Source organism: Telopea speciosissima, chromosome 7 (genome assembly GCF_018873765.1).
Source record: "Telopea speciosissima isolate NSW1024214 ecotype Mountain lineage chromosome 7, Tspe_v1, whole genome shotgun sequence".
Taxonomy (NCBI): domain Eukaryota; kingdom Viridiplantae; phylum Streptophyta; class Magnoliopsida; order Proteales; family Proteaceae; genus Telopea; species Telopea speciosissima.
In genome coordinates this window covers 19,155,027-19,182,466 of record NC_057922.1, presented here as the reverse complement: position 1 = coordinate 19,182,466, position 27,440 = coordinate 19,155,027, and the positions used below count along the sequence as shown (strand labels likewise).

Here is a 27,440-nt window from a genome sequence, read left to right as displayed (position 1 = left end):
ATGATGTGTATGAGCCCAAATTTGCAGACAGCACGTCGAGAGAACTATGGGAGGATCTCGACAAAAAGTACAAAATTAAGGATGCTGGCAACAAGAAGTTTCTTATAAGTAAGTTGTTTGATTACAGGATGGTAGGAGATAAGTCTATTATTTCACAAACCTATGAGTTGCAAGGTCTCATGAATCAAATCATCTCTGAGGGCCATTCTCTTGACGAATCTTTCCAAGTGTCATCTATTATTTTAAAGCTACCTTTTGCTTGGAAAGATTGTCGGAAAGAGTTGAAACAGAAGAAGGATGCAATGACTATGCAAGAGTTGATTAAGTATATCCAAGTTGAAGAGAATTCTCGCAAACTGGATAAACTTGAATTGGAGGAAAAATCTCCAAAGGCTCATGTTATAGAAAATGCATCTTCTAAGGGAAAGAAGAGAAAGTATGATGGGAAAGGCACTGTTTCTGAGAAGAAAAAGGGTACATTTATTAACCCCAAAGCGGCTTGCTGGAAATGCGGAAAAGCTGGTCATTTCAAAAAATAGTGCAGAGTTTATATCAAGGAGAAGCAACAAAAGGACCAAGCCAACATGGTTGACAATGATGACTGGGCTGCTATGATATCTAAGGTATATGCAGTGGGTGATGATGAGGAATGGTGGATCGATTCCGGTGCAACCAAACATGTTGCCAAGAACAAAAATTTGTTCAAAGTTTATGAACCTATAGCAGATGGACAAGATCTCTTTATGGGAAATTCTTCAACTGCTAAGGTCATAGGTAAATGCACAGTGGTTCTGAAACTCACATCCGGGAAAAAGCTTACTTTGAATGATGTACTTCATGTTCCTGATATTAGGAAGAACTTAATGTCTGTAAGCTTGCTTGACAAACATGGATTTAAAATCCTGTTTGAGTCAGGGAACATCATAGTGTCCAAAGGGGGAGTTTATGTTGGGAAAGGATATGCATCGAACGGGATGTATAAATTTAATATGATTAATGAAAACTCATCTTCTGCTTACATTGTTTCTACTTTTGATACATGGCATTCTAGACTTGGGCATGTTAATTATAAGTGCATGAGAAATATGGTTAAATTAGGTTTATTACCAGAATGCACATCTTCTAGTCATGACAAATGTTCTGTATGCATCAAGTCTAAAATTGCTAGGAAATCTTTTAAGAAAGTAGAAAGGAATACACAACTCTTAGAATTAGTACATTCTGATTTGTGTGAGTTAGAAGGTATTCTAACTAGAGGTGGTAAAAGATATTTCATCACATTTATAGATGACTGTTCAAAATACACATATGTATATCTGTTAAGGACTAAAGATGAGGCTTTGGAGAAATTCAAAATCTACAAAGCCGAAGTGGAAAATCAATTGGATCATAAGATTAAAATCTTACGAACTGATAGGGGAAGAGAATACTTCTCCACTGATGATTTTTGTGAAGTTTATGGAATTATCCATCAAACAACGGCACCCTATAGTCCTCAACGTAATGGAGTAGCGAGAAAGGAAAAATAGGACTCTAACAGAAATGGTGAATACACTTTTACTTACTTCTGACTTACCAAAGAATTTATGGGGGGAAGCATTAATGACTGCTTGTCATATACTTAACCGTATACCCCATAAAAAGACTAATATCACTCCCTATGAATATTGGATGAAGAGAAAACCTTCTTTTGGATATTTCAAAATATGGGGATGTAGAGCATTGGTAAGATTAACTGATCCTAAAAGACCTAAATTAGGTGAAAAGGCAATTGAATGTATTTTCATTGGCTATGCCTAACATAGCAAGGCCTATAGATTTCTAACGATGGAATCTACAGAGACCGTTAGCCAAAATACAATTTTGGAATCTAGAGATGCTGAGTTCTTTGAGGATTCATTCTCTAGGAAACGGAAGAATGAAAATACAAACAAGGAGGATCAAGATATTGTTCAATCAAATTCTGAGAATAATGAGAGTGTTGAACTTAGAAGAAGTAAAAGAGTTAGAGTGGAAAAATCCTTTGGTCCAGGTTTCTATCAATTCTTGGTAGAAGGAAACAAAAATGAAGTTACATATTCTTGTGTGTATAATGTTGAACATGATCCATTGACTTTTCGAAAAGCCATGAATTCTCAAGATTCTGCTTTTTGGCAAGAAGCTATAAATGATGAAATGGATTCTCTCATGGGTAATAAAACATGGGTTTTAACAGATTTACCTCCTGGATTTAAATCTATTGGTTGTAAGTGGATTTTTAAGCGAAAGCTTAAAGCTGATGGAACCATTGATAAGTTTAAAGCTAGGCTTGTAGCAAAGGGCTTTAAGCAAAAAGAAGGCATTGATTATTTCGATACATATGCTCCTGTTGCTAGAATTAGTACAGTTAGATTGTTAATTGCTTTAGCATCGATTAATAAACTTGTTATACACCAAATGGATGTTAAAACTGCTTTTCTAAATGGAGATTTAGAAGAAGAAGTTTACATGGAACAACCTGAAGGGTTTGTTTTGAAAGGCCAGGAAAGTAAGGTTTGTAAACTAGTCAAATCTTTATATGGTCTAAAACAAGCTCCTAAGCAATGGCATGATAAATTTGACCAAAAGGTTGGAGCAAATGGATTTAGAATAAATGAATCTGATAAATGTGTTTATTCTAAATTCAAGAATGGACATGGTGTTATAATATGTTTATATGTTGATGATATGTTAATCTTTGGTACTAATACAAGCACTGTTTTGGAGACAAAGGCTTTCCTATCTTCGTGTTTTGATATGAAAGATATGGGTGAAGCAAATATAATTTTGGGAATCAAAATTGTTAGATCCTCTGATTGTATTTCTTTAACACAGTCTCATTTCATAAAGAAAATATTAAAGAAATTCAATCATGATGACTGTAAACCAGTTGCTACCCCATATGATCATTCTATTAGATTAATTTCTAATGAAGGGAATTGTATATCTCAATTGGAATACGCTAGTATCATTGGCAGCTTAATGTATGCCATGCAGTCGCACTCGTCCTGATATAGCTTTTGCAGTTGGTGTTTTGAGTAGGTTTACTCATAACCCTGGACAAATTCATTGGAATGCAGTTTCTAGAGTACTTAAGTACTTAAAGGGCACAATGAATTATGCATTAAGTTATAAGGATTTTCCCGCAGTACTAGAAGGATACACAGATGCTAATTGGATCACAGGATCCGATGAATCAAAGTCCACAAGTGGTTGGATATTTACCTTGGGTGGAGGATCAATTTCTTGGGGATCCAAGAAACAGACTGTAGTTTTACACTCCACCATAGAGTCTGAATTTATCGCTTTAGCAATGGCAGTAAAGGAAGCAGAATGGCTTAGGGACCTCTTAACAGAGATTCCTCTGTGGCCTAAGCCAATACCTGCTATATCAATATCTTGTGATAATGAAGCAACATTATCAAGGGCTTATAATAAAGTCGACAATGGAAAGTTAAGGCATATCAATTTAAGACATAGCTATGTAAGAGAACAACTCATCAAAGGAGTTGTGACTATTAGTTATGTAAAGTCAAAGGAAAATTTGGCTAATCCCTTTACAAAAGGCCTGGGTAGGGATGTGGTATGGAAGACTTCCAGGGAGATGGGTTTAAAGCTTTTAAATGAGAGGTAACCTGCAAGTGAAAACCAACTAGACACTGGACCAACATCTAGTCAACTAGTTCAATGGAAAAATACTTATAGTAATAACCGGCTATGCACTCAACTAGTAGAGATAAGATCTCTTGACATCTCAAGGTAGTGCATGTTTGTATGGAGAAACCGACAGAGGGTAGGATCAGTCCTTAAATGAATCTATGCCTTATAGGAAATGCAAGTCATACAATTGCATTTTATTAGATTCACCTATATAAGTGCAGGAACTGGGGCCGTTTCTGCGAGATTCAAAGCTTGTCTCTAAGGCACTTATGAAAACCTAAGATGAAAGCACAAGGCCATAAATGTGCGGGTGTTATTGAAACTATGTTCAAGTAAGTCATATATCTAGTATATTAGATTTGTCGCTATAAAATTCTAAGTTCAAGGCTACGGCTACTTCGTTTTGACAAGTACTAATGTATTTTGACAACATAAAGGTTCAAGTCGAAAGACACCTTTATGTAAGTATGATTTAGAAGTACAGAGAGTTTATTGACTGAGGCTCAATTATTTTAAAAATTGGAGAAAAATGTTGGAATTTTTCAAAATATTGATGTGGACTTTTAGTCCCACATCGGCTATGAAAGGAAAGCTCATTGGGTTTATATGTGTTAGTAGTAAGTAGTTATTATTATCACATGTAATGCTAGAAGAGATTGTACGGTGCACTTGCGAGCGAGGACGGTACCCGTCCGAGCTCGTACGCGTACGCGTGCGCTTGCGTGAGGCGCAATGTGGCGCTTTGATGGCGCACTTTGCACTTCGCACCTGCGCATCGTCGCAGTATGTCGCCTTAATCTTTTCGGGATCGACGGTGTCTGATCAAAGGGTGCTTAGGATCGATCCGACCGTTGGATCGGTGGCTGATCAAAGAGGGAGTGCAACCGCCAAGGGAGCCCAGCCCAATAGTCATAACCTATCAGGTCAAGCCATATGAGCCAATGGGTGTGACCCATCCGAACAGGCCTTGTGGGCCTATAAATGGGCCACGAATTCTCTCAGTCTAGATGATCAAAAAATCTCTGATAGCTTCACAGTGTTACTGTCCCTGCAACCAGTAACAGTCTGCCTGATTTATCTTGGGAGGCAGGTTTGCTGCAACCCTTTGCAGGATTAGGAGGGTGCAAATACTGTCTTAAGGACAGAACGATTTCGTTCAACTCAGGCCTTCTTTCTGTCCTCTCCTTTTTGTTCAGATTTCTAACAGAGCCTATTGGAGGGCAAGTACAAGCATCCATGTTGCCAACCCGATTTAGCTGAGATTTTCCTGACTTTCTGGGTTGTGCCTCTTTCCTATTACTCTCTCTTCTCATCTCTTTTGTCTTCATTTTTTCGTTTCTCTACTCTCAGTCAGTTTTTCCTACTTTGTTTTGCAAGGATCCATGTAGCCAACCCCATTCAGTTGGGATATGGCTCAGTTTGTTGTTGTCGTAGGACATTTGAAGATGTGTATCACATTGACTTCCTTGGTACGTACTGCTAATCTCATGATTCACATGGTAGTAATTGACAGACTACACTCATCAAAATGTTACTTCTTGTTGTGTGTGAAAACCTCCGTACTTGGTTCGCCTGGGATGAACTCAAAAACCAAGCAATGAGCGCAAGAGGGCCGGTGTGGTTCCGCCTAGGACTCTCCGATGCTCAAGTCAGGTCTTCAATCGCGTACAAAGAATCGTAGTCAAAGCAAGATGTGGAATAGAGCTCCATACCCGGGTATTTATAGAATAAGGAGGAGATGAGACGGTTGGGAGAGTCCTAGTATGGTAGGAGCCCTTGTTTCGAAGGTTCTCCACAGTGAGAGCGGAGTGGAGAGTTATTTTTTTGGGGTCTGACTCTTATTAAGGTAAGAGTCCATGTAGAGTGTGATTCTCGTGTTGTGCCGGATCGTGGTTCGGCCCTCCTCCCGTGATTCTCGGGATGTGCGACGTGGCGAGATCCCGGGGTGCTATGGGAGCCTCGATGGAGGAGGGCTCGCCTACGAGGTCGGCGTGGGGTCGGCCATGGAGATCGGCCCGTGGGTCGGCCATGGAGGTCGGCCCGAGAGGAGGTTGGTCTCGGCCATGAGGTCGGCTAGGAATCGTGGTGACCAGTATAATCTCGGCCTCGGCCACCGCGGCCGCTCAAAAAAGGCCAAGTCGGGTAACTTCTCGGATATTGGGTCGGCCCAACTTCCTTCTCGGCCAAACTCGGTTCTCGGATTGAGGTCGGGTCGACCACGTGGCGCCTACGACGTGTGGGGTGTTTTATGCCTCATCACTTCTCTCATGATTTTAGAGCTCTGTGTGGTTTCTTTGGCTTTTTCACATCTGGTATGAAGTTTCAAGAGTTTGTGGTAATATGATCCATTTCCGATTTTGTTTCCTCTGTGCTGCCATGAAATTACAGAGTTTTTCCTAATTATTTCAATTGACGTTAACAAAATCTATGCTATTAATTTCTGCCTTAATTAAATATAATATGAGCATAACTTTGTTCAGTTTTTTTTTTCATTGGTCAAGGAAAGATTGAAGTCCCATGATCACTAGTATCAAAGTCATTCGTAGAACACTAAAATCATTCTTGAAAACCATATACTCAAAAGTCTAACTGGTTTTAACCGGTTCAAAATCGAACCACACCATTTATAAAAACCAAATCAATTAGTAGAGACGGTTTATCGATTCCATTTAAACGGTTGAGTTCGATGCTAGTAGGAAACCATTCATCAAACCTTGAGCACCATCAAAAGGCCCCTCTCTCTCTTATCTCAATACATAGTGTCTCATGTTCAAATGGTTAGGACCTTGGCCTACAGCCCTCACTTCCCATCTTATCGCTTCGCCCGGTTCCACACCTTGGCCCGTCAATCACAAGCATGCACCCAACCTGCAACTCCAAACAAAGTCACTCTGAGACGGCCCAATCTCAGGATCCCAAACCTTTCCAAAATCAAGGGCCGGAAGAACATTACCACGACTACAACTACGGATGTTTTATGCCTTATGGACAGCCTGCAGCTTCCTGTACCAGAAGACATCTATGCTTATCTCCTCAAAGAATGCACGGACTCCAGAGACCCAATTAGAGGCTCTGAGGTCCATGCCCACATTAACAGAAGTGATCTCCAACTTGGGTTGCCCTTAGCCAATCGCCTGCTTCTAATGTATGTCTCTTGTGATCGTTTAGATGCTGCACAAAATTTGTTCGACAAAATGCCCGTTAGAAGCTCCATTTCTTGGGTGACTATGATTGCTGGTTACGTTCACAACGATGAACCCAGGAAAGCACTATGGCTGTTTTTCAAAATGCCACAGAGGACTAGCTTGGAATCCACTGGTTTGGTTGTCGTTAGTGTCCTCAAGGCTTGCTTCCAAACGGGTGAATTTGGGCTGGGGAAGCAAGTCCATGGATGGGTACTTAAAATTGGCTTTGGAAAAGATTTGTTTCTGGGAAGCGCGTTCGTCGATTTTTACACGAAATTCGGATGCTTAGAAGGTGCAAGATTTGTGTTTGAACAAATTTGTCGTCGGGATACTGTGCTTTGGACGGCCATGATTGGTGGGTATTGTAGAGTAGGGAAGTTTGTCAAGGTCATGGATCTGTTTAAAGATATGGGGAGAGAAGGGGTAAAGAAGAACAACTTTACGATGTCAAGTGCTCTGCGAGCGTGTGGAAGGATTATGGACGATGGGCACTTGGGAAGGCAGGTCCATGCCAGTGCCATCAAACTTGGGGTGGAAATGGATCTCTATGTGATGAGCAGCTTGGTTGACATGTATGGGAGATGTGGGCTCCTTAGTGATGCAAGAAGGGCGTTTGAGATTGTTGGTAACCAGAGGAATGAGGTATGTTGGAATGCCATGCTTACTGGATATTTGCAGAAGGGGTTCTATGATGAAGGCATCAAGTTAATGTATCAAATGAAGGCAGCTGGCCTGCAACCTCAGGATTCAATGCTCAAGAAGGCAAGGTTGGCCTGTGGCGATTGAGAATCTTGAGATAGACTGATGGTTCTAACAGTAAGTTCATTGAAGCTGACCTTCTTATCTGGGCTTGAGTTACTCGGCTTTAATACATATACAAATTTGGTCCTCGTTAGTGTCCTCAAGGCTTGCTTCCAAACTGGTGAATTTGGGCTGGGGAAGCTAGTCCATGAATGGGTACTTAAAATTGGGCTTGGAAAAGGTTTGTTTCTGGGCAGCTCGTTCGTCAATTTCTACACAAAATTCGGATGCTTAGAAGGTGCAAGATTTGTGTTTGAACAAGTTTGTCATCAGGATTCTGTGCTTTAGACGGCCATGATTGCTGGGTATTGTAGAGAAGGGAAATTTGTCGAGGTCGTAGATATGTTTAAGGATATGGGGAGGGAAGGGGTAAAGAAGAACAACTTTACGATGTCAAGTGCTCTGCGAGTGTGTGGAAGGATTGAGGATGATGGGCAGTTGGGAACTAAGGTCCATGCCAGTGCCATCAAACCTGGGATGGAAATGGTCTCTATGTGATGAGCAGTTTGGTTGACATGTATGGGAGATGTGGGCTCCTCCTTGATGCAAGAAGGGCATTTGAGATTGTTGGTAACCAGAGGAATGAGGTATGTTGGAATGCCATGCTTACTGGGTATTTGGACAAAGGGTTCTATGGTGAAGGCATCAAGTTAATGTATCAAATGAAGGCAGCTGGCCTGCAACCCCATGAGTCATTGCTCAACAAGGCAAGGTTGGCTTGTGGCGGTTGAGAATCTTGAGATAAGAGTGATGGCTCTAACAGTAGTAAGTTCATTGAGGCTGACCTCCTTATCTGGGCTTGAGTTGCCTAGACTTGGCTTGAATACAGATACAAATTTGGCCCCGAAGACGGTCTGAGTAGTCAGTCTGGTGAAACCATGCATAGATCGGGCTATTCTCAAAAACCTGCCCAGACCAGACTCAAGTCCCACCCTGCTCATCCACTAGTGAAGCTCAATTACTTTGAATATGCAGATCACATTTGGAACAGCTGCCCAGACCAAAAGTGTCCTTGCATCACCATAAACCTTTCAGCACTCGTTGATAACTAGCCAGTTAGGATGTGTATTTAGTATATAACTTGGGGTTTTTTTTTTTGTGTGTTGGGGGTTGTCCTGCCTGTTTTAGGGCCCTTTCTTACTTCCTTTAGGGTGTTTTAAGGGCCTTCTTACTTCCTTCAGGGTCTATCTAAATGAACATTTTAGGACTACCTATCCTTTGTATATTCGATCTTTCTTCTCTTTTTTATTTTTGTAATATATTTTGAATTATCTATAAAAAAATTGGAAAAAGGGTATAGTTGATGGCCATTGGAGGAAAAGTTACCCCCTTTCATGGCTAATAATGTTGTTTTGGTGAGGCATCAGCTGATTGGACTACACTGGATTGAATTTACAAGAAAATATTTTGAGATATACCGATAATTATAGTTCATAGATTGAGCATGACTTCCCCATTACTGGGCCCAAAGGCTGTGAGACCAAAGGTTAAAGATTATATAAAAAAGTTTACAAAATTGTAAAAAAATAAAAATACATATAAGTAGTTATAACAATATAAGATGAAGAAAATAAATAATATATTGTTATGGTAAATTATTATTATTAATCATATATAAACATGGATATATGAAAAGTTGAAAGAAAAAAATTAACAATATATATTTTGAGGGAAAAAAAATCTTTGTCCGGGAGTGTGGTCTACGCCCCCAGGTGTCTATCTCTCTCCTTTCCATGGGAAAAATTTTGGGAAGGAGAAAGATACCAATGCTCTGAACAAAGAATCAGTTCCCATATTTTAATCAATTGAAGCATGAATTATCAACGGGATTCTATATATATATATATACATACATTCAATTTCATTAGTTAAGAAAATAGAAAAATTAGGATATTTCATATTATTGAAGATTTCTCAAAGATTTGCAAAACCAAATTATCAAACACATGATTCGTAGGTTTGACAAACCTTCGGTATACATTGTCCCATTTGAGTTGAGCTTTATTGGCATCTTAGGTATAACACATGATGATCGGCTTAGTTGTAGCTCTGAATTGGAGGGGCACTAGCAATGGACTGTGACGACGAGAGAATGTTAGATGAGTAGTAGGAGCAAGCCTCGATGCAGCGTTATTACTTGTGCACAAGTCATGTCCCGTTGACTGTTGAGAAATGAGTTTGGGTGAATATTAAGAGCGCTTGAATGGCCTTAAGACTTACTTTAATCAAGCATTGGTTAAGAAGCCACACAAACAAATTGGTTCTACAAAAAGTCAATTTTTGACTATTTTCTAGATATCTATGCCATGGAAACTACCATGTTACCTTTTTATATGGTAAAACTTTAGTAAGCCTCTTAAGGTGGTGCAATCTCTTTAAGGCCTGAAATCTCATACCTTATGGGTCTAGTAACAAGGAGATCGACCTCATTGTTTGTTTGTTGGTAAAATGTAATTTCTTCAAAATGAGGGCAAGTGGAGCACAAGGCTTCCGGATCACATAGATTGAGAAGCCAAGGATTGGACAAGGGCTATTCTATCCTACTTCCCACGGATAGGGCAAGTAGTGCGCAATAAAGTTTGCTTCCCTAGAGATATGCACAAAGGAGCACAAACAGATCTGCAGAGATAAAATCCGGATGTCAGGGATGAATCAAGCGATCAATGGTGGGGGAGGAAGAGAAGGCAGATTTTAGTGCTTGATTAGGTTAGAGTCGTCCAACTCCACAATAATATGGGAGATCCCCATCTCCGCAATACTCATAAAACCAGACCAAATAGCCCAACAGTGGTTTCCCCCTGTGGTCCCTGGTGTTGAATCCCAGGCCACCAAAAAAAAGTACTTCCACAAGGCAAGGCAGTGTCACAGTTGAGTTTGACGGTACCTTGAAGAGGAGGGATCCATCAGGGTTAGATAGAGACCAAAATTCTTCAAAAGCGTTATGAGCTTTGGTAAAGATCTCCACAAGAGACCACATTTTACGACTAAAGTTGCGATCATTTCTTGGGAAGTTGAATCAATCCCAAGAAATGAAAGAGAGACTGCTACCAAACCTGATTGCCTTAGCAAAAGGACAACGAAAGAAAATTTGATCACTAGTCTCGACTTCATGATCACAAATTGAGCAACTAGGATCAATAGAGATCGAACGCTTCGCAAGTCCTTCATTTGAAGCAATCCCTTGAGCACAACACCGCCATAGAAAATATTTAATTTTGGGAAGAACTTTACAATTCCAAATCTTTTTCCACGTAACTGGAGGAATATGAAACCAATCATGATGGTAGGAAAAGAATGGTTGGCAGGCTGAAAGATGATGATCCCTTTGATTCTGATATGCTGTTTTAACGGAGAAAACACTGTTACATATATTGAATGCATCATGAGTTGATACCCCACCAAAGGAACATTATTAGCCATGAAAGTCGCTTACTTTTCCTCCTATGGCCCTCTAACCATTTCCTTTTTCTGCTTCCTTGCCTAAAAGAATACTCTGCAGGAAGCCGTAATGATGGCCTAAACCAAGAAATTCAAGCTTTTTCAAAATACTTCCCTCCTCCCCCAAAGTGTCTCTTCCTGCGATCTTGCAAAATGTTAGAGCTAAATTATCCAAATGCCCCTTACCCTCTGAAAGTACTCTACTTCCTTCCCTCTTTGGGTCTCTGTGTGGGTTTCTCTGTATCTCTGTTCACTGGAGAAGTTTCCTTCACAAAATTTTCATCTGTTTATTCATCAAATTAGATACCCAGAATGGATTCTGCAAATTTTAAAGCAATCTCACAACAAGAAGAGCTGAAGTTCTCAATTCCTGATTCATGCAACTTGGAATTACCCTTCATCAGTGATTCTCAGGTAAGCTCAAATTCAGACTCTAACTCTGTTGACAGCTCTGGTTTTGGTTTTGATCCTACTGTTTCTGTTGAATACTTGGATTTCCTTCGAGCCCAATTGGATTTTTCGGATAATGACAATGTGAATGCAACCCAAGCTATAGATTTTCTGCGAAATGAGAATGTGGGTTTTGATGGGTTTTTGGAATTTAATTCCATTACCCAAAACACAGTTCAGATACTTCACAACGATTGCAATCCAGAAACGAATGTCGAAATGCAGAAAGCTAAGATTTCTGGAGAAGTCCCTACTATCTCTATTGAGGTGATTCAGAACAAGAGGCCATTCAAGTGTTCACAGTCTGGGTGTGACAAAACTTTTAGAAATCCACAAACCCTAAGACTCCATTACAGGACTCACTTCACTAATGAATCTCTTATTTCTCGGCAATGGCCTGATAATAATTCAGTGTCACAGGCATCTAAATCTGGACACAACAAGAAAGTTCCATGCCGGTGCCCTGTATGTGGCCGGACCTGTGTGGGTCTCTATGAACTTCGCCGGCATTTTGGCCGGAAGCACTCGGAAGGGGAGAAGCTGCACAATTGTGGGAAATGTGGGAAGAAATTTTATGTGGAAATAGACTTGAAGGATCATGAGAAGCTATGTGGTGAGCGTGTTGAATGCAAATGTGGCTCGAAATTTGCATTCAAATGTAACCTTTCAGCTCACAAGAGAACCCACCCTGAATGTGTTGAAGATTCTGTGAAAACTTAGAGCTCAAAAATAGTTCTTCAGAAGAATTTGATTTCAAATGGATTGATTGGAGTGAAGCTGAAAGAATATCATTTGTTTGGATTCTTGTCAGACTTGGCCTTGTTTATAAATTACATGGATTGTATTCACCATTGAGCTCTGTTTTTAAATCAATTTCAGTGAATATGGGTACTCATATCATAGAATTGACCTCCTGTAATCTCAATTTTCTGTAAGAGTTCTTTTTGGGAATGCATCTGGACCACTCCTTGCCTTTGTATTCATGGTTTCCTGAATTGTTATACTTGCCTTTCTATTTGATTCACAGAGATGCAGAAAAGTAATTTTATTAAAATTGAACTGTAAAGGATAGGGGAGAAGAGGTGAAGACCTATACAACTTCAGGAGGAAATGTAGAAGAGCAGAAAAATTGTATTAGGTCTTGATTCAAATGCAATTCAAACTAGATCCTATGCTGGATTTTTTATATTCTATGTTTGATTAAGATCTTATTACTGGAAAAGGGGAGAACAAAAATGCCCCTTATTTCAACCATCTTAATTATTTCAACCATGAATGCGGTCTATCCCCATAATTAGGATATTCTCACTGAATCCCTTTCACAGCCTTGGATACCATGGTTGGACCAACTGAATGTGGGTTCCAGCTTCGCCTGGTATTCCTCAGTACATTGATAAATGATTTTTTTTTTTTTTTTTTTTTTGATAATTTGGTAGCATTGACACTTGTAGAGATAGAAATGGATTCAGATTCTAAAACTGTGAACAACTTTTTGTCACCAAAGTAGTGAACTAAGAAGTTATAGCCTACTTCTAATTGCCCTTTTGTTTTATTTTCAAAAGTTATTTAATGTAAATGTAAAAAAGAATTTTCAAAAAATTGAAAGTTATTTAATGATTTTTTTATGTGAAATGACAAGATTTACCCTCACTAAAAACAAAAGAAAAAAAATGTTAAAGTAAGGATTGCATCCAATAAATACTTGCATCCAACTATTATGATATATATTTCCCTTGTACAATCGATCTATTTTTATAAAGGGAAAGAGAATACTACCTGGGCGTGTGCGGTACGTTGCTCCAACACCTACACACGGATGGACGAAATGACCTCCGTGCCCCCATGGAAAAGTGAAATTTTTTGGGGGTGCAATGTTCATTTTACCCGCCCTTGTGTCTGAGCATAGATCTTGTAGTTTGTTGCAATTGATTGGTAGTGCAATTAGAGATCTCTCGATTTATCAATGCTTGTCGATGAGCCTAGGTAGCATTCTTTCTCCCTTCTATAAATTACATATATGATTTGATAAATATTCAATTGTCTACCATGAAAAAATTGTATAATATACAAGGAATATGTATGTACAATTAGTTTTAATTGTAAATTGGTACCAAATTCCACAAATTAAATTTAGGCCAAATAAATCTTCACAACTTAGAGCATGAATTTGTGATCTTCTACTCTTTGTATGTTTAATTGGATAATCCATATTCAATGTTGGGGAAGGATCTATACACTGCCTGTGTGTATTGGCATCTCGCACGTCAAACCAAGGGATGCATGGGAGAGAGTGCTCAAGATTCATATAAAGGGGTCCATACTCCATATGATCAAGGAGGAGAGAGAATGTGAGTGTATGTACAACCGGCAGTGTGTACCGTGTACACCATTTTTCTTTCAATACTTCAATAGATAATCAGAAAATCCATATTCAATATTTCAAGTTTTCAATAAATATAAATATTGATCTGCCTATATGATCGACCCATTTACAGCCCTAGATATTGCATTTGAAGAACTTGGGACATAAAAGCTCACCCAACGAAAACCACTAATTTGATTTTCACTCCTCTGAGACGTTCAATAGAAGGAACACAAAAGGGAAAAGTCTGAAAATGTCCAATAAGATTGAGGGAGTGCAGGGGCCACATGCGAATGGCAGCCAATGAGAGAGCACACTGGCAACTCAGGGCTGGATTTCAGCCTTTCATGGGGGGCAGGGCGGTCATTTTGCCCCCCTCCCCCTCTCTCTCTCTCTCTCTCTCTCTCTCTCTCTCACACACACACACACACACACACAACATTTTCCCTAAGATTGTCTCATTTTCAGCTGTTGGAACTAGATCTACTGCCCTTTACATACCACATCAGACCACTTTCTGCCAAAGCTACCTGTACTTGTTGAACTCTTAAATGGTTAAACACTAGCATTCAACTTGACTATCCTAAGTTTCTCTGGAACTATCCTTCATGATCAAAAGTGGGGAAAAAAGGGAGGGTTTTTTTTCTTTTTGAGGGGGGAAAGACAGCAATGACTTCATTTTCTCTTTTTTTTTTTTTTTTTAAATGTTGAAAATTGAGAAATTTATTAAGATCCAAGAGGACCTGCAGAAAGACATGAAACAGAACTACATACATAAAACAGTACAATAGTCCAAGTGTAGCTAAAGACATGAAACAGAACTACATACATAAAATAGTACAACAGTCCTAGCTAGTATACAAGAAAATGAGAATTAAAAGGTCATGAACTTGATTCGTTCTTCTTATCAGCTTCATTGTGCTGAGGGTGTGAGCTTCCATGTTCCATCCCAGCTGCAGTATTCAAGAATGCACTATCCGAAGCTTCCTTTGATATCCATAATCTCCAACAAAATATCAAAAACTTACCATGGCCAGGTTGACGATCATCTTCATGAATCATTCTCACAATGCTGAGAGAGTCGCAGAAACCTTCATATTTATGTTATCTTAAGAAACCTACCAACGTGGAGACCATATACAGCTTCACATATCAAGAATATCTATTACAAAATGATATAATTTATCAAGTTGTATCCATCTCAATTATATTTTTCGTGTTGTTAGATATAACAACTACTGGCATTTTATGATCATTGTTCATTTTAAAATAATGGCTGACATGTTTGCTTTTTCTTGAAAGCTTCACAGAGAATATAGAGTACATGATTCAACTCATGAAGGTATTGTCAGCACTCACCAATTTTTTAGTATCCACGCTCAGGCCGAAGGAGGAGGATCCAACATGGTTGTCCTTTTAACAGATTTTGATCCATTTCTATAATGTAGCTTGCTCAGGCCAGTCTGTTTTCTTCCATCTGTTTTTATGTCACATCTTTGGCAGGTTGTGTATATGCACAGCTTAACATTCCTTCAGTCAGTGGTTGGAAGAACAATGCCTTTCCTTGGGAGAGCAAATCACACTAGGTGAAATATGTTCTTGGCAACACATTAGGATAGGAAAATTTTGAGCATAGAAGGATTTGAGACTTGGTTCAAAGGTCAAGGTTGCTAACCTGCCATGTTTGTAGATTTGGCTGCCCTATAAAGACACCTCTGGAATACCTCAGAGCTCTGGGATGTCTGTAAAGTAGTTATTAACAAAGCCACAATCCAAAGTATTCTGGAAGCCCTAGACCATAATGATCTTCTGGGGCCTGCATTATACTCTTCATGAAAGCGCAAATAAATTTTCTTTACAGCTACCAATAATCCCCACATGTGCATACTCCGTTGACAAAGTGATGAAACCGGTAACAGTCCCTCATTATAATCTCTCTACCTGTGACTTTAGATATAAACTTGGTTGCAGAGTGGCAGTCCCCACATACCCTCAAGTTCTTAATTATTCTCAAAGGGATCCCAGGCTGCGTACTGATCAAACCAAAAGCTATAGCCAGTTTCTCACTGTGCCCACAGAGGCTGTATTCCTTCTCATCTTCCTCCAAGTCCTGGAGGACAAAGTTTGTATCAGGAACATACCCAATCTCCTTGATCTCTGCATACAAGCTATCCATTTTAGCAAGTATAACATCCATCAATGGGTGTGTAGTGTCCCCAACAATGAAACTGTGGACTCTATGTTTCACCTCAATCCAACTGCAACCAGGGGGCTTCGTTACCCCCCGTTCCCTCATCAAACGCCTAATTCTTGCTGCATCCTCCCATCTACCTGCTGCAGAGTAGATGTTCGCTAAGAGTATGTAGTTCCCAGAATTCTGTGGCTCAAGTTCAAGAAGAAATCCTGCAGCATACTCTGCAAGCTCAGGATTGCAGTGTATTCTACAAGCACCCAACAACGAACCCCAAACAGCTGAATTGGGTTCTAACGGCATCTCTTTAATGAAAGTCATAGTTTCATCAAACTGACCAGCACGTGCTAGTAGATCTACAATACAAGCATATTGCTCCACAGCAGGCTCCAAGGAATATTCTGATTTCATCATCTCAAAATATTCCCAGCCTTCATCAATCAAGCCCGAGTGACTACAGGCAGACAAAAGGTTTGTAAATGTATAATGGTTTGGCTTCAGCCCTGTGACTCTCAAATGGCGGAAAAGGTTCACAGCATCCATTCCAAAGCCATGCATCCCATATCCAGCAATCATCACATTCCAAGAGACCAAATCTCTCTGGGGCATCATATCAAAGACTCTCCGTGCTGTTTTAATAGATCCACATCGACAATACATGTCAATGAGGGCATTCCATATAAAGTTACATGCATCAAGCTCATGCCTGATAATAAATTGATGAATCTCCTTGCCCTGTCGCAGAGCTGCCAATCTTGCACAAGCAGGGAGGACCGAAACCATTGTGACCATGTTGGGTTCCACATTACGTAGTTGCATGTCTCTCAACATGTTCAATGCACTAATCCCCTGCCCCTTCTGAGCACAAGCAGCAATAATTGCATTCCAAATAACCACATCTCTTGTGGTAAGCTCATTGAATACAGAACAGGCAAGTTCCAACTGATCACATCCAGAATACATAGATATAAGAGCGCTCCCAACACCAGTAGACATCTCAAACTCATTTCTCATAACAAAACTATGGATTTCTTTCCCTAGTCTTAATTCCTTCACATGGGCACAAGCCGCAAGAGCACCGGATATAGTGGTGATGTTGGGGTAAATTCCAGTTTCATACATCTTATAAAAGAACTCAAGAGCTGTCTTCCCATCTCCAAACTGAGTATAACCAGTAATGAGTCCATTCCATGTAACAATATCAGGCTCAATTCCCTGTGACTCCATTTCTTTAAGTAGTTCAACGGCCTCCTCACGGAAACCTCTAAGTGCATAACCAGCAAGCATTGCATTCCAAGATACCACGTCCTTTTGTTTGATTCTATTAAATTTTTTACGAGCAACCTCCAAAGCTCGGCATTTGGCATAGAAGTCCACCAGTGAATTGCTGACAAGCACATCCGAGTCCAATCCGTCAGATTTTATACAATAAGCATGGATCTCTTTACCATGTCGAGACAAAGACAAGTTGGTACAGGCTGAAACAACACTGGCAATGGTGATCGAGTTTGGTTCAACCCCATCATTCACCATCTGCCGAAAAATCTGCAATGCTCGAGAAGAACAATCATTTTGTACATTTCCAGCAATCAAAGCAGTCCAAGACACAACATTTGGCTTAAAATTATCTGAACTCTGCAACTTGAAAAACCAATCTGAAGCCTCCTCGAATAGCCCATTTTGGGCATATGCCGCAATAATCGAATTCCATGTCACCTGATTGGGCTTTACACCCTCAGTCTCCATCTCTTTAATACATTTTAAAGCCTGCCTGAAATCCCCTTTGGTGGCATAACCTGAAACCATTATGTTCCACATCACAACATCCTTAACTTCAAACTCTTTAAATAACCGCCTTGCAAAATCCATCTTGCCACATTTTATAAACATATCAACAAGAGATCTTTTCACAAAAGGATTTCCCTCAAAACCAATACTCAGCATGTAATCATAAACATCTTTCCCAACTCGATAGTCCGTCAACTCTGAACATGCTTTGAAAACCTTAGGAAAGATAAAGTGATCGGGCCGAACCCCTTCGTCAATCATTAAATAGAACAACCTAATAGTCTCTTCATAATAGCCTAACCTGCAGTACAACCCTATTATTGCTGTCCAACTAAAAACATTTCGCTCCGTCATTTTATCAAACAACAGTCTTGCAATGTCAAGACAACCAACTTTGCAATAGAATTCAAGAAGTTGGCTAGAAAGAAAAACACAGAAGTCCACCCCAGAAACAATCATACGGGCATGAATTTGAAAACCCAATTCAAGAGCATCGAATTTTCGACAATTTTGGAGTAGTAAAGCATAAGCTTCAGAACACTCATCGGGGTTGCTTAAATCCACGGATTGAAGCAACGCAGAAGCATTATCCAACATCCCATTTTTGGGAATTGAACTGAATTCTATGAAATTCTCACAGTTGCTACCGTAGGTATTCAACGTTCTGGGAGTGTTTTCATAAACTGTAACTGTCGAAGCTAAAATACGCCATTTTTTTCTTGGAAGAAAGAAACAAGGGAAGGTTGGGGAGCCCACCTTGTGGGTTGTTTCCAGATTGGGATGAAGGAAAGCTGGTGCTGCGGCGGTTGCCATTGTAGTTCAAAGTGGTATACGACTTCGAAAATTAGTGGTCTATGGATAAATAGCTACCGGGAAGATTTTTGGCTCTTTTTTTTGTTAGTTCGCATAAAAAAATAAAAAAAATAAAAACTTTTTTTTTTTGATAAAATTACAAGATGACTCATAGGTTTTGGTTCACAATATTACATTATTACCCACCTAAGTTTTTGTTTAATCAAAGCGTTAGTGTTCCTAGGGAAAATAGGGAGGCATGTGTTAACTTTTTAGAAAAGTAAGGGGAGGTACGTGACTGAGTGTTTTTGTAATTACATGATATCTCAGGGGAGGTACGTGAAAATTTTCCTTGACACCAGATCTACACAATGTCGAATCATACACAATCATTCTCTCTCCTCGATATTCCCCAAAAAAGGTAGTGGATTTCATGTTGGGTGACTTGTTCGTTCATGATCAAATACTATGAATCCAATACACCGATTTATAGTTTGGTAAACATCAACCATTGGTGCGTCAAAATCCACGATGAGCAACTGCAACGACAAGAAATCTATTTGGTCAAGGGACCAATCTAATTTTATAAATGAGAATCTGGTTACGTATCAATTGGTAGTAATACATGTAACATTCTAATGTGGTTTTATACAATGCACACCGTATGTGCATTCACACTTGTGTCTTCGAATCAACATTCTGAAGAACACATGATATGATGACCATATGAACAAGACGTCCAGTCATGTCCCTAATCGAGTATGTTGTAGGTAAAAACATAAGGACAACCATAGCCCGTTAATGTTCATGCAAATTAACTAAAATTAATACTAGGGAAAAAATATGTTGTTTGGTCACGTGGTTCCTGTTACTAGACACAGTAGCACACGAATTTACCGCTCTACCCACTGTGAAATCAAAAAATCCATCCATGTTGATGCTTTTATATGCACTTTCACCGACCCCTATGCTGGTGCAGGGGTTACACAACCAAACAGCTATCTCTTGCCCTAATAGGGAAAAAAATTTCCGGATTTGACAGACACATCCAACATGTGTGAGGTTGATGGCTGGCTCACGACTGGGTGATGGTTTTTCAGCCGCTACTTTCTATCATTATCTGGCCAGAGTAGTGACAATGGTCGATGCTACTCGGTTGGGGGCTTAGTTAGTAAATTCGCGTATCATATGCGTATTATATGCGTCCCCATATTTTTAAACGTATAATACTCCCGTCCCTGTATTTTCCCATATTTTTATAAAAAAATGCATTTTTTAATCGATCGTGTATTATACTCATATAATACGTGTATTATACATTTTTTTTAAATAAAAAAAATTACCCAAAAGATTAGAATTTAGGGAAACGATTTCACTTTCCCTTTCGTCCCTTTCGATTTGCGTTGAACATCCAACCGTAGCAGGCAACAGTAGCCGCCCTCCATCTCCAATCATCCTGGCCATCTCCGTTCAACAAAGCGGCACTTAAGTTTTGTTTCTCTGGTCTTTGAACTTTGATGGTGGTAGTGAAGCAAATGAATCTGGTGTGATATTGGCGAGAACGGCTCAATCTCTATTCTATTTTATTCTTGTTTTTCTCTCTTGTAGCTAATGTGTACAGTGGAGATCCATATCTGGAACTCTCCCTCTTGTCTTGTGTTGGTTAATTAGTGGGAACTCATCCCCCTTCACAAGAACACATCTGGTTAAAAATATATGGTTATCTCATTGTAGATAGAAAGAAATGTAATGTTGGAAGAATGATTTAATGATAAGGTAATCAACTTGCTCATGTCATTTTCAGACAATCTACATTCATTTCTTGTAGATTATTGATATTTTGGTATGTTAAATGATAATCTTAGAGATGTTATATAGCATATTATATTATTGTGTTTATTTTAGTTAATAAAATCATGATATTATTTTGTTTATTAGGTGGTGAATGCATGTTATATAATGAATATATGTCCCTTTTTTTAAAAATATTATTGCCGTCTATGCCGTATTATACCCGTATTAAACACGTACCGTATTATTACCGTATAGATTTTATGAAGCCGGATTTTTGAAAAGTATTATTACCGTCTAGTCCGTTTAATTGCCGTACGTATCCGTTCCCGTTCAATTGCCGTTCCCGAACTTACTAACTAAGGTTGGGGGTCCATCACGCTACTTGCTCTGATTTTCAGCTCCCTCTTCTCGATAGTTCTCAGCCATTGGGTGGAAGTGGTGATCAGAGAAGGGTGGTAGAGGGAATTGAGGCAAACATGTAAAAAGAAAAAGTGGTGGGTGAGGGATAAGCACCATTTTGAGTAGTTTTGACTTTTGATACTTATCTGTCTTTTGAGTAATTTGATTAAACAAAAGATTGTGTATAATTTAGTACACCAAATCCCTTTTTAATTTTTTGGTAATTGGAGGGAGCACAAATATATAACACAATGTGCGTGGTAAGTTTTGTTTAAGTTGAGATTTTAACATCGCAATTGGGATCAAATTGGTCCCAAAAACCCTAAATCGACCCATCGGATCTGAAAACATAAAGCACATTGTCATCTACATGCATGTTGGATTTTTCAAGAGAATGAGCTACTGAGTAACTGAGATATAAGAATGTGGCTGTTTAAGAAACGATACAGAACCATAAGTGTTTATAACAGATTGAATATCCTATCAAAAGGGTGAAAAGCTACGGAGTAGCAGAAGTTCTATTTCATACTTAAATTTTTTTCAAGTTGATCAATGTACATTATACCATTACAGGACTGTCCCTTTGCTTTAACTTCTAAAGGATAACGCGCTGGACACGCCTCTTACCGTGTACCTAGATAAAAATGGCTAATGGGCACCAAACTAGAAAGCTACAGAGCGATGATACATGTAATTTTCAAGACATAGTAATGTAATACACAAATGTTGGACATTTAAATATCCAGTTGATCAAGATTTATCATGCTTGCTGAATTCTGTATGAGTTCCTTCCGAAAATCCACCTGAAAAAGCAAAGATTGAATTCTAACATGGTTCCCACTATTTCCAAGGAAAAGATTCATATATATATATATATTATTTTTTTTTTTTTTTTTTTGAGATCCATATATATGTTGAACATGCCAATAATTAAAGAAGTTGCTTTTACCCGAGAACCCATGAGAGAGGAGAAGACAACATTTGCTTCTGCTGCATCCTCGACGAATAATTGCTTCAGTAACCTTCGCTCCGGATCCATCGTCGTTTCCCATAGCTGTACAGGCATCATCTCCCCTAAACCTGTTTTAGGACACAAACAAAGCATTACAATATACAAGGGTGGTTGCACACAAACAAATAATAAGCCCGGGATCAAGGAACCTGATAATCCAATAAACTAAAAAAAAATCCCAACTCCCGCTCTCTTGACATTATTCCATCTTTTTTTATGTTAACTCCAAGCTTCACATGTTACCTCACAGATCTATTGTGAACTCCCCAAGGAACAGGCGTATTGTTGTCTCCTGGGGGTTACCTATATCTCTTCTTCAGCCTCCCGACCCTTCCTAGGGATTGAGGTTTTGTATAGCCACCCCCCCCCCTCTCCCTGTGTATTCCTCCTCGTTTTCGGGCTTTGGTAATGAATTGTATTTATAAAAAAGTCATTCTACAAACAATCATTGGTTCTGAGTGGACTAATATGAATTTCTTACAGATTCCTGTTCCAAGTTTTGGAACTATCCCAGCAAAGAGATCAAATTTATCAAGGCAAGCACATTAAACAAGACCATGAGCCATAAAAAAAATCAACTACCTCTAGCACAAAATCATCCCAGGGAAGATAATCATATACAAACAATAGTAGTTCTATGACCAAAAGTAAAAAGGCCAATTTGATGTTTCAGCGGTTGGTTTCGTTTGCCCCTTTCGATGGTCAAATGATCATATTTTGGCCCAAAACTTAAGAAGACCCTAATTACGCATCTCACATAATGGAACCTTTAGATTGTTAAAAAACACAGCCAAAATGCTAGTTTGGTTTTGTACCCTAAGTTGTTAGTGGACGACATACCTTGCTGTATACTTTCTCAAATATAGCTTATGCTACACATAATTTAGCACTATAACACATAAATTCAATGAGAACAACTAAAATATGCATTACAAATTAAGGGAAACCATTTAATATTATTAAATATCAAAGTGTTACAACTTACAAAGTTGCAACTATGAGTGTACAACAGTCAACTAAGGTGAAACTCAATAGACCCCTACGAGGCCGTTCCTCCAACTTTTTGTCAGTACCACATAGAGTTCTGGGAGGGCTCGAAAGATGAAAAAGATTGTTGCCGCCAACGGAACCATTCCTCTGACTCTATCCCAAAAGGTCATGCCATGCTATGTCTGAAGAAACGCTTAAAGTCCATCACAACAGCCTGGTAGGTTTCATCATCAATATACTCTGGGTACCCCAACCTCAGATAGATCATTGGGTCAGGAAGATGATGCAAATGTGGATCCAATGTAATTGCTTGGTGGATCAGGCTGAGTTGTTGGGGGGATTGGGAATGAGAAGATGCTGTCCACAAATGGTGACACCTTGTAACTCATCATCATGAGCAGTGGAGAATGAATATGATGACGAGGCATATTGATAAAACACACCATACCCACTATACCCAACACTAGATGTCTCTGTGGGAAATGATGGTGCATACCACTGCCCTGGCTGTCCATACCCACCATATCAACTACTCCCCTCCAGACTGAGGCCTCCAAGTGTTGTCAAATAAAGAAGAAACATCTATTTTCATGTCAATGTTGTCATGCTCCACATCTAGTCTGAACCTGCAGCGTAGGCCTATAGAATAACCTCTACTTGTAGGGGCACGTGCATCATGGTCCCCATCCTATGCAGCATGAACAAACTTAGTCTCTCCTGTGAATCGGATTGGTTTTGGCACCAGCTCCGGCTCCACTTGGTTGTATTCATCTCGAAGGGGCTCGCAAATCTATTGCCTTCACCACCACCACCATCTCCATCACCAGACAATGATTGTGCGAAAGTGGGAACTAGAATGCGACAAATCGATATCTTCGTCATCCCCGCTAGGCTGGGACTCAAAAGGTCGGGGTGCCTGTATGAACTTGGCCCTCTTAAGAAGCCATGAATTTGCTAACATCGGCATCCACCTAACTAGCAATCTTGAGGTTAGGCTTACCACCGGGCTTATCCATCACTGGGTTGCCTCAGTCCCTCACTCGTTCGTACAATGGATCCTCCTCATCTGACTCCACCTGGAAGATGTTGAGATCGATTGGGTCTTTATCATTGTCCATGCCTATGCATATGTGCTATATTTTCAATCTCCTTTTGTAGTGCACACACACACCAACTGCTCCAACCGTTTATGACCAAATCGGCTCCGCCTCTTTGGGTGGATAAGTGAACATGTAATGTAAGGTCAATTTACGAGTAAACTAACCTCCAATAATTTCCCCAATACATGAAATCTCAGGCAGCACACAATTCCCAACCATATGGCAGATTAGACTGCGAATTCAAAAATAGAAGGTATAACAAACAATATTAACCAGCCAACCGATGGACCTGCAACTCCAGATCAAGTTTAGGTCTTGATAAAATAGAATAGCCCTCCAAGTTTGGGTCAATTCTGGTGATCAGATATAGAGATATAGGCAGATTACAGAAATAGAAGGTAAAGGCCGAAATTAGAAGGCAATCAGTTCCAGACAAACCATCAGTAGGAATGTCCTCTAAATCTGATTGAAGGCTAACCTTGGTAATGTAGTCCTAGATAGGTAGAAGACCTACTAGGAGCCAGGTAGAGCAAACCCCCACAAAAAGGTAATGGCCGATTGGGGCAGATTGGGGTATTTTAGGTCAAATCTAGGGTTAGGTTTATCAGAATAGGGTTGAATCTTATATGGTTTTAATGGGCAGGTCTAGGAGAAGCTAATAGGGTAGGTTTGAACAAGGTTTAAACAAAAATTAAAAATTACAGAAATTAGGGTTAGGGTTTTGGGTTTTAGAATTTAGGTTAAAACTAGGGTTTAAACTTGGAATTAGGGCAAGGGACAAGATTGAGTGTTAGGGGCAATGGGAAGGGTACTCGATTGTAATATGGTGTAGTTCTGATGGCCGAATTGGTCTATACAGAATTTAGGGTTTTTTTGGGTTCTACAGAGACAAGACAAATTAGGGTTTCAATGGTTGGATGGGGCTGCAACTTAGGTCGAGTGGAGGAGGAGATGAGAGGGGGATGTGGTTGAAATTTGGTTGGGATTGGATAGAGGAACAAGGTTGGACAGAATTTAGAACAACTAGGGTTTATGGGGATCAATGGGTTTTTAATGGAGGAGCCAATGTGGATCGATTAGGGCAGGTGGGGCTTGGGTTGGAGGGTTAAGAAGAAGAAGGGAATGCTGAAACAGTAAATAACTTGCTGGTTTAAGGAGATCTACAATGGCAGCAACCTTGAAGACAGCTTTGCAGATAAACCACCCGTTCTACAAGATGCAAGGAGTCACTGGAGATCCACCAGCCCTTCAACCTTGATATGACTCACAAGGGAGGTCTTGATATGACTCACAAGACAATCTTAGAAGAGAGAAACAGCAGCAACAATAGCCAGCAGCACAAAACCGAGTTTTTTTAAAGCTTTAATTGGTGGGGGAGCCTCTCCCACGATTTCTATTAATAAGGGCCTAAGGGCCACAACCCTAATACAATTTAAAATCCTCTCTCTTCCAAAAACGTGGAAGGAGTGTGACTAAATGAAATAACTCAAAGTTAAAAGTCCTAACTACCACTATTAACTTAAAACACTTAAAACTCTTAAATTAAGAAGATTCCTCATCAACCAATAAGATATAAGATCCTAATAGCCAATAGGAACACTTCACTTAAATTAGACCAACTTAAATTGAACCAATTGGATGCAACCAATTTGAACCAGTTCAAAACTAAGTATAGAACTGAAATAAACTAAGTATAAACTAGTCTAAGGCTCCTACTAAAACCCTATGATCAGGGGGGGTTTCTTCAGCTCATGGAGGCTTGGATCTGCATCACTTGGTTGGTTGAATGTTTGGTCCAAAATTGGGCTAAATCTGATGGCTGGTTACTGAGTTCAATTAGAAAACTTCAAAATAGAAGGTCAATGGAGAAACGCAATCTGGTCAGCAACTAGGGAAGCCAAGAAGGGTTGATTGAAGGGCTTGATGTACTCCAAAGATGCTTTAAATATCACCTCAATAGGTTCAGTGGTTGATAATTTCTAGGGCCTTGAAGTTGCAGCAGGTTCTGAAAAGGAAACTAGAGCCGCAAGCAGGTAGAATGTGTTCTGATTAATGGTTGTGGCAGCAGTAGCCTTGGATCTCCAGAGGGTGACTTCTGCAGGTGATCAGTTGCTCTCAGCAGCCTTGGTTTGTTGAAGATAACAGGGTAATGAAATAGGAAGTAAGGGAGATCGAATAGAAGAAGGGGGATGCGGATAGATGGCTATCTCAGCCTGGGCATCTCACCCTTCTCAGCCTCTCTCAGGATGATAGTTGCACAAAGCAATCAACATTCAACTTCATTAAATTGTTGGGGAGGCCTCTAAGGGCCATTACATTATATAGACTCAAGGGTTGAGCCCAAAATAGAAACAACGAAATTAGAAAGTCTCTAGAAGAGTTGAGACTTGAGTTACAAGTAATTAAACTTTGCTAAGTAATCAAAAAGGAAAACAACTAAAATAGAAACTCTAACTCAGCTAAACAACTAAAATAGAAACTCTAACTTAGCTAATACTAATAAAGACTGAAATAACAAAAAGGAAACAAATCTTCTAGAAGTTGTCTCATCGATCTTGGAGTGTCTTGCTATCCAAGGTTTCTAGAATATGAATATAGAAGCACACATAATCTAAGCTGGGCCCACTATACCCAACACTAGATGTCTCTGTGGGAAATGATGGTGCACACCATTGTCCCAGCTGTCCATACCCACCATATCCACTACTCCCCTCCAGACTGTGGCCTCCAACTGTGTCAGATTAGGAAGCAACATCTATCTCCATGTCAATGTTGTCATGCTCCTCATCTAGTCTGAACCTGCAACGTAGGCCTCTAGAATAACCTCTACTTGAGGGGGCACGTACATCATGGTCCGCATCCTGTGTAGCATGAATAAATTGAGTCTCTCCTGTGAATCGGAATGGCTCTGGCTTCAATTCCACTTGGTTGTGCTCATCTCGAAGGGGCTTGCAAATCTATCACCATCATCACAATCGTCATCATCTCCACCACCAGACAGTGACAATATGTGAATGTGGGAACTAGAATGCGACCAATCAATATCCTCATCATCCCTGCTAGGTTGGGAATCAAAAGGTTGGGGTGTCTTTGTATGAACTCGACCCTCTCGAGAAGCCATAAACTTGCTAACATCGGCACCTATCTGATTAACAAGGCCTACCATCGGGCTTATCCATCACGGGGTTACCTCAGTCCCTCACCCACTTGTACAGTGGATCCATCTGACTCCACCTGGAAGATGTTGTTAAGCTCAACCGAGTCTTTTTCATTGTCCATGCCTATGCGTATGTGCTGTATTTTCAATCTCAAGTTGTAGTTCACATACACCAACTGCTCCAACCGTTTATGACCCAATCGGTTCAGCCTCTTAGGGTGGATAAGTGAACACATACTCTAGTTGCATTCGCATCCGAAGGCAGAACATGTCTAAGAGAGCACCTTAATTGCTATTTCCTAA

At 39.8% G+C, this 27,440-nt stretch overlaps 4 protein-coding genes across 4 annotated transcripts in view; 2 read left to right on the top strand and 2 right to left on the bottom strand.

The window, feature by feature from the left end:
• Positions 1 to 6,405: 6,405 nt before the first annotated feature.
• On the top strand, positions 6,406 to 7,724 carry LOC122667785 (pentatricopeptide repeat-containing protein At1g31790-like). The gene has a single exon (XM_043864213.1). It carries the CDS (start codon positions 6,453 to 6,455, stop codon positions 7,647 to 7,649), a length of 1,197 nt encoding a protein of 398 aa, XP_043720148.1. The 5' UTR covers positions 6,406 to 6,452; the 3' UTR covers positions 7,650 to 7,724.
• Positions 7,725 to 11,414: 3,690 nt separating this feature from the next.
• On the top strand, positions 11,415 to 12,272 carry LOC122668319 (zinc finger protein 490-like). The gene has a single exon (XM_043864905.1). It carries the CDS (start codon positions 11,415 to 11,417, stop codon positions 12,270 to 12,272), a length of 858 nt encoding a protein of 285 aa, XP_043720840.1.
• A 2,864-nt stretch (positions 12,273 to 15,136) lies between these two features.
• On the bottom strand, positions 15,137 to 18,722 carry LOC122667784 (pentatricopeptide repeat-containing protein At1g20230-like). The gene has a single exon (XM_043864212.1). The coding sequence runs from the start codon at positions 18,704 to 18,706 to the stop codon at positions 15,776 to 15,778; it is 2,931 nt and encodes a 976-aa protein (XP_043720147.1). The 5' UTR covers positions 18,707 to 18,722; the 3' UTR covers positions 15,137 to 15,775.
• A 2,828-nt stretch (positions 18,723 to 21,550) lies between these two features.
• The window catches only part of LOC122669010 (DNA gyrase subunit B, chloroplastic/mitochondrial-like), a 54,835-nt gene continuing 48,945 nt past the window's right edge, over positions 21,551 to 27,440 (bottom strand). Inside the window, exons 20-21 of the mRNA XM_043865615.1 lie at positions 21,828 to 21,958; positions 21,551 to 21,681 (exon numbers count right to left, since the gene is read on the bottom strand). Of these exons, the coding sequence (XP_043721550.1) occupies positions 21,613 to 21,681; positions 21,828 to 21,958 (200 nt within the window). The 3' untranslated portion in view covers positions 21,551 to 21,612. The remainder of the gene's footprint in view (positions 21,682 to 21,827; positions 21,959 to 27,440) is intronic.

Coding starts and splice junctions, on each gene's coding strand:
- LOC122668319 (XM_043864905.1), top strand. CDS start 11,415: ATGGATTCTGCAAATTTTAAAGCAATCTCACAACAAGAAGAGCTGAAG.
- LOC122667784 (XM_043864212.1), bottom strand. CDS start 18,706: ATGGCAACCGCCGCAGCACCAGCTTTCCTTCATCCCAATCTGGAAACA.
- LOC122667785 (XM_043864213.1), top strand. CDS start 6,453: ATGGTTAGGACCTTGGCCTACAGCCCTCACTTCCCATCTTATCGCTTC.